At 38.7% G+C, this 7,801-nt stretch overlaps 1 protein-coding gene across 2 annotated transcripts in view; it reads right to left on the bottom strand.

Annotated features, from left to right (window-relative positions):
* Nucleotides 1–5,167: 5,167 nt before the first annotated feature.
* TTBK2 (tau tubulin kinase 2) overlaps nucleotides 5,168–7,801 on the bottom strand; it is a 112,990-nt gene continuing 110,356 nt past the window's right edge. For both annotated transcript variants that reach the window (XM_088471338.1, XM_088471339.1), the window contains one exon: nucleotides 5,168–7,428. In XM_088471338.1, the coding sequence (XP_088327464.1) occupies nucleotides 6,945–7,428 (484 nt within the window). In that variant the 3' untranslated portion in view covers nucleotides 5,168–6,944. The remainder of the gene's footprint in view (nucleotides 7,429–7,801) is intronic.

Below are 7,801 nucleotides of genomic sequence, written 5' to 3'. Positions count from 1 at the left end.
TATTAATTTTTATTCATTTATTTTTATTTTATACTTTTTATTGTGTATTTGTATCAGTAATATTGTTATTTTTTGTGGCTTAGGATAGTAATTTGAGTTTCTATTCTCTCAGCAATGTCCCCCCTTTTTTCCAACTTAATGGAAGTATTCCAAATATAATAGATGGTGGCTTTCTTATTGAACATGATTAATTCATTAACTCCATCTGTGGCATGAACCTGGCTAGAGCTTAAATAGGCTCATCAGACATGGTAGAGTCATACCTTTTTGAAAAAGTCAAGTGGGTGTGACGAAACGCGTTAAGGACTCTACTCACCTTACCAAGCACCATTTTGCTTTACCACTCTGCAATCACCCGGCCGGGATCAATACGCAGCTATCAGCAGGAGGACCGCTCCCCACAGATTTCCGAGGATGCTCGGATGGAGGGTCCTACCAGTTCAAGCTACAGAAGTGTGAGTAAACACACAGCACTTGCCGATTCTGCTAAATGGCTTGCAAGCCTTACATTGCGGCTGTCGATAACAAGTGTGCCCATACACCAGACTATCCAACCGAGGACGGGACAATATATATGCGCACACACAGCACTTGCCGATTCCGCTGAAGGGCTTATGAGCTTTACATTACGGTTGTCAATAAGTGTGCCCACACATCAGGTTTTTCAACCGAGGATGGGACAATTTCTATATGCTTGAACACACACGTTGGATTCTCTAGCCACCTCTTTTTTATATCTATCAGCTGATTATGCCCGTGGGAGCCCAAAGGATACACTCAATCGGCTCATAAGGTCCCCCCACTGAACACAATACAGGTTTTCAGGAATGTCCTGTTTTTATTTCTTGTGATTTTCCATTTTTTATTACAGCGGTGGCTGCACACTGCCATAGTGACCATTTCTATATAGGTCAACTGCAATTATATTTTGCAACATTTACTACATTGTTTTTGGTCACTTCTGCTACAGTGTATATGAGGATCCTCAGTTTGAATATTTGTTTTAGAAGTGTTAGCATAATTTTTTAATTTGATATATATATATATTATATTAAATACCATTTGATCATATTTATCATGTCTATATTATTTAGTTTTGTTTAAAACAATTGTTATGGTCATTTCCACTTGATTTACAGCGCAGATCATTTTCATTATAAAATGTCAGCAAGCATGGTTTTAGTCCTTAGGTTTTTGTGAACCTTAGGACTTCATAACATATTAAAGTCCAATGCGTGTTTATGGGCAAAGTGGATATGGTGGCTACTGTCAGAGGTGCACGCTATTGCAGCAGCGACTGTGTCTTTTCCAACAACGCAACAGTCGCCATACTAATGCTGCAACCGACGGGATTTGTACAGGGATGTCCACCCACTGAGGCGCTAATCCATCGTCGTGTGTATTAAGTAGCACCATTGAATATTGCACCAGCCCTATGGAGGCGCAGTATATCGTCTGAACATGGCCGTCTGTCAGTGCAACTACATCATTAGATGCAGTCGCTGTCGCAACACGCCAGTGTCTGCATGCCACCCCCAATACCTGCCAGGAATTCTTACTGAAATCCCCAACTCCTTCGTCCAAATCCGTACCGCGGAGTCCTGTCGGAAATCATCAAAACACATGCGCAGACTGAAAACATTGGTCACTAGTGTGTGGCATCGGCGTTACATGCACCTCTGTTATAACCCCAGCCCCGTGCTTTTGGGATAATGTGTATGTGGGCTTGTTCCCTCCCTGTACTATATCTTTCTTCAATTCATTGTCAGTTTGTAAGTTGTTATTTATATATGCAAAAACAAAATATATAAAAAAGGAAAGAGATCCTTACATAACATATTCTAATGAAGGCTGGAATAAACCAATGCAAACAGTGAGAACATACAAACTCCATACAGCTAGGGCTCTGTTCACAATCAAACCACTGTCCCCAGCTATGTGCAGATCCCGTCAATATAGAACATCTAGACAGGTCTATTTGATGGCCTACATATGAAATCTACCATATAAATGCTTTTTATTTTATTAGACTATTGTGGGTAGAGCTCATTATCGGGGCACACTGAAGTAGTATAATAATTAATAATCAACAATCTTAAGATACATTTTCAAATTTCCATGAATATATACGCAAAACACCATTTGTTTGAGGTTATTGTTTTTTCTTTATTTTCATATTTATGTGTTATGGGGAAAAAAACAAAAAAAGGAGCATGTACCTGAATAAATAGCACGGCTTTTCCCTAGTGCCTGAATGTAAACACTTGTTTACTAGATTCAAATGACAATCCCATTTGTAATTAAGCGAGGACAGCTTGATTCATTTATTACATCTAAAATGTATGTGACAGTGGAATCTCGTCCCCTCTGTCCTCTTGCTTGTAATGCATTGTAAGACATTGTACACCTGGGTTACATGCAAAGCGATACATTACAAGTTCAAATTGCTGCACAACAGCTAAAAAGACCAAATGAACAAAATAAATATAATACAGCAGCAAAGTACAAAACGTGGTCATCTATCACAGTTTGCAATCTATTTTGTTGCGTTAAAAAATAAAATAAAAAGTGCATCTTTTCCATTGTTGGACGGCTAAACAACATATTCACAAATGTTGTACGGAAAAAGGATTAAAACTTAAAAGTACCCAAAGTAATCCTTGTGTACAAAAAAAAAGAACAAACATAAAAACAGATAATTACAACAAAATATAAAGTTTCATGCTGTCTGAAGAGCATGCATCGGCACCAGTCAGCAGTTTAAAAGAAACAATCTGTTAGGGAAAAAAATAATGGGATTAATAAGAATTGGGCCTGAAAGTTAAGATAATGTTATCACATTATACCTTGTCCCAAGCACACATTTTATCTACATATTTATATACTAAGGAAATAATTTATATAGGAGGATATATTTATATATGTCTAATTGTGACAAGTGTGCCCATATATTTTTCATTGGGATGTACACAACTTTATTAAAAATTTGCAAAACATTGTCGACACTACTTGAAACATACAGTGCGCCCTCCTGTTATTGGATAATGGGGGTGCTCCTTTACACAGAAGAAGCACCTCCTCCTCTGTAATCAGCTGGGTGAGAGTGGAAGGGGAGGAAGAGGGGGGTTCAGACAGAAGCGCCAGTTTGCCACTCCCACTCAAGATAACCAAATACTCCCTGGAATAACAGGTGGGTAGTATACATGTTTCAAGTGGTGCCTGTATTATTAACAAGTACCATTATTTGAATCAATATTTTTAGATTTAATACAATGTTAGCTAATCTGCATTTTTCACTTCAGATGTACCAGGAGACGGAACCAACATAAAGACCATTTTCAAGGTAACTCAGTAACATTATGAAGCAGCTTTCAAAAATGCAAACTAAAATAATTAGCTTTAAAGCAACAGAATTTTGAAAAATCATAGTAACAGTTATATTGTTAAGAAGATTAATTGAACCTTTTTCAAAAACTATCAGAATGCTGACATTACTGGGGAGAGCTCATGATGGAAACGTTTGTCTAGTTGTTGCAGAAAAGTTATAGATTTATAATATAACAGATACCGGATTGGCTTAACAAGAAGTTTAGTTTTTACCTCATTGCACCCCCTTCTTAGAGAATATGCTATTATAATATTATTGACAAACATACTTTATTCATTAACACTATTCAGCAATGACTGATTCTTTACTGCTCCTTAGTCTCCAAGATACTAGCTTCCACTGACAATTCTGCTGATTATAATGTACTATATGCAGTGGCAGACCTTTAATGCCGTGGTCCGCAGGCAAGATCTACTCCAACTGCATCCTTATTTCATACCTGCTCAGAGAGGCAGGCACACACGGCTCTGACCACAAAGAAGCAAGATCAAGATGCAGCGCCCTAAGCTGCTCTCCCCTGCTGGGGCACAACCCCACCTGGCCACGGGAGGTGTAATGCGCCACAGACTATATGACTATTGCTCATATAGATCTCGGTACACAGTGAAGCAAATCCTTGAAAGTATATTACACCGAAGCAAAAGAGCTAACAGCTAAGACCTGACCGAAATGCAGAACTAAATCTCTGTTAGACATAATTCCCTACTCTCCTGGAATGTCCGGGGCACTCCCTCCCACTTCTACAGCGAATGGGTTGGGTTTGTGATGACCAGATTCGCTGTAAATTATGTAATTGTGGCTCTGTCTCCAATTGCCGGGATGACAAGATACCCCACACAGTTGGCCCTGGGAACCCCCTCCTGAATCTCTCAGAGGGGAGGTGCCACAAAGTCAGTCACTATGCCTTTAGAAGCTTAGCTTGGCTTCCCACCAATATTAAAAGCAGGCACTTTCTCTAACAGGGGGGTGAAATAAAGGTAAATAACATTTTATATAAAACCGCTTTAAATTCTACATGTAACAATTCCCTTTAGAACACTGTGATAGAGGACATACTATTCAGGAAACATTTAAATAAACCTATAAATACCATTAAATAAAAATATAGAAAAACACAAACAAAAAAAACATTTACATATTAACAAATCTGGATGAATTATACCTTGCCAACCCTATAAATATATATATGTGCGATGTAGATGCTAGAATCCTTTAGAGACAATATTAGATAGAAAATTTGCCATGCTGGTAAAGTATTTGCACATACATGAAGATGAAGGGCCAAAACATTTTCAGGCACACAAACTAATAAAAAGAAGGCGTTATTGTCTGCAGTCTACAAATGTAGGAGTATGTGATATGCCTTTAAATGTATATATATTTTATATATATATATATTTATAAATATTTATATATGATATAATTTACTATTAGGACATGCAATTATAGGGACAGAAACTACTGTACAATATAATACAAACAAATAGGATGAGGAATAAGGTTGCAGCTTGTTCAGGTTAGGATAGCTATAAAACCCCACACAATTGAAGTCACCATTATTAACAACAACTGCAATGTTCCTCCAGCACAGCAGAGGTTAAAAGCTTGCGGCTACAGCAGAAGAACAGATAAGGGCCCCAATGTAATGGCCTTCCAGCTGCAGGCACCAATGAGATTTCTGCGATTTAGCCACTGGATTTAAAGTGGCAATAATTTGAAAGGCTGAACCAGGATGATTTTGCCTTTTAGCTTATTGCCACTTTAAATCTAGAGGCTAACTTGAGGAAATCACGTCGGTGCCTGCAGCTCCCAGGCCATTACATTTGGGCCAAGGAAAAGGAATTCTATAAGGCAGAAAGTATTTCCCTTTTCTATCCTAAATTAGCTTGGTTTCTGGTAGCAAACAGCCACAAGGAATTGTGCAATGCATGGAGCAGACAATAGATTATATAGTCCTTCTAAAGTCAGAGTTTCATGCACGTCACTGCATAGGAGTACAGATAGAAAATGCCTTGCCCACTCTGTGGACATGTAGGAAAATGCAAGCATACATTTAAAGTATCTGCTTTGTAGAGAATAATGGAATGATCCACCATTTCTCATTGTGTCCCGAGCCAGCTCAGACTTGCGGGCAATCACTACTCCAGCTAGTTGCAGTCACTACAATCCCTAGGCTTCTATTGCTTCAATTGTTGCATACCAACGTACCAGAACTTCTAATTTACTTTTTCTGGGTAATGACAGATGTATATACTTGATTTCACAGAGCTGTCATAAAATAGGGCAAAACTTTCTAAAATCGAACTACTGTAACTTGTCTAAAGAAAGGAATATTTAAGTAAATGGTTGTTTAAAGGGACAACCCTGCAGTAGAATGATCATTTGGTGACCATCAGTGTAAAAGTAAATAAAACGGTGATAGTATTACCTCCTATAACAGAAATAATAAATAAAACAATGTAATAAAACACAGAACAAAAAACAGTGCAATAAAAAGATGGCATTATAAAGAGAGTAATATATGATGGTATACATTGTACTGCACTTTTATACATCTAGTGGTAAAGCAAGGGACGTATTAAAACATGGGCATTATAAAATAAACATTGTATATAACAATGGTTTGAGGTATAGTCAACATTCACATTTACTAATTTATTTAAGTCTTGTCTGGAGTATTTTTGAAATCAAATCAAGCAAACGTAGTCTCTAAATATTATATAATAAGACTTTCAGGGCATTGCTACCTGGCACTGACACCTAACATTAATGATGGACTCTATCATTTGGACTATCATCGTCAACATGGTGCAGTGTCAACAAGTGCAACCAGAGGTTTCTTTTTTTTTTTGCCTAGACAGCAATAGAAATCTGAAGGTAATTTGCGGCTTTGGGTTACAACATTCATTTTCGCTGACAGATTTCGGTAAATGCCCCAGAACTTGACAAGCTTTTTTTTTGCTAATTACAGTACCTCTAAGTGATGAGGACAAAAACACTGTGGTAATTGGCATCTAGACACAAATGGTCAAATGCTTAGGCAATAGGGGAAAAGTCAGACTACGTGCAACTTCCATCCCGATAAAAAAAAAAAAAACACAAGAGACCTGTACAGCTCTTGATCAGAGCTAGACAAGCCATGGCAATTCAGGAATTGTCTATCTATGCAAAGAGGACATTAAATGGTTCTCTCTCTCTGCTTGTGTAGCATGTTTACAAAATCAAACATTTGTTTTTCAGAATTCCTTTTCAGTTTCTGATCAAATGAAATGCTGCCTCGGCTGAACGCACAGTGCAGACCCTCTACCAGTGAACTGGGTTAGTACACCATAACCTCTTGCCTGCTTGCACTCGCATTGCCAAAGACCAAAAGAGATATTGAGTCACTTAAAACTCCCTTCTTCATTACAAAGACATAACTCAGGGTTTTCAAGTCTATTTTGAACATAAAGATCAACACTGAATTGGATTTTCATCTGAAATATACAATGACATACACAACATGCAATACAGCGGATGGGTAAATCACTGCTGCAGAGGAGGCAAAGCCTGGTTACTATCTGCTCAGTTTACTGGATAGTTTGCCCTCCCGAACAGGCGGCTTTCCACGGCTGGTTTTGCTGCCTGAAGAGTGGTGACCACCACCTGGTCCCTTGGATATGTTCTTACTTTGTTTACTACAACAATGATCCTGCTGACAGGACCTTCTAGAAGAAGAGGAACCAGATAGGCTGGGTGGCGACTTGCTGCGGCCCACGTAAGGAGATGAGCTCTTGGGGTCGTAGTAGTGGAGTCGTCCTGCTCTTGAAGATGAAGAACTATTGGTTCTAGGTAAAGATGAGCTGCGTGGGGAAGCACTTGGGCTACGTCTGGGAACAACAGGACTCTTAGGTGGTGTTTTTGGGCTGTGAGGGGAACCGGGGCTTTTGGATTGGGAGGAGCCGCGTGGCTTTGGAGATCCTTTCTGAATAATCTGAGCAAGACGGGAAAGAAGATCTGAGTCCGAGTTGCCGCTTCCCAAAACCTTGTACCGGCGTATTCTACAATATAAAACAGATAACACAGTTAAAACAAGAAAAAATAAACAAGCAGACTATAATCGTTAACCATCTGCCAATACCAAACAGGTATAATTCTGTAGTGCTTTCATAGAAGACATCTTCCTATGAGCATCTTATCCCTAGGCAGAGCCCACTCCTCTTATCAGCTCACCAGCTACTGGGTTTAAGGATTCCACCACTACTTAGAGGGAGGATATTTGTAAGTAAACCTCTCCATTAGCTATAAAAATGCACATTCATTTTACACAATGCAGCGATAAATAAACAAACTAATAAATTACTAGGGAAGCTTAATCTTTCAGTGACATAGCAAATAGTGGTAGTGGCAGTTCTAGCCCCGGGAAAGTGGACT

The sequence above is a fragment of the Taudactylus pleione genome, unplaced genomic scaffold (genome assembly GCF_031769625.1).
Source record: "Taudactylus pleione unplaced genomic scaffold, aTauple2 ptg000113l, whole genome shotgun sequence".
Lineage (NCBI taxonomy): Eukaryota > Metazoa > Chordata > Amphibia > Anura > Myobatrachidae > Taudactylus > Taudactylus pleione.
This window is presented reverse-complemented; position numbering and strand designations above follow the sequence as displayed.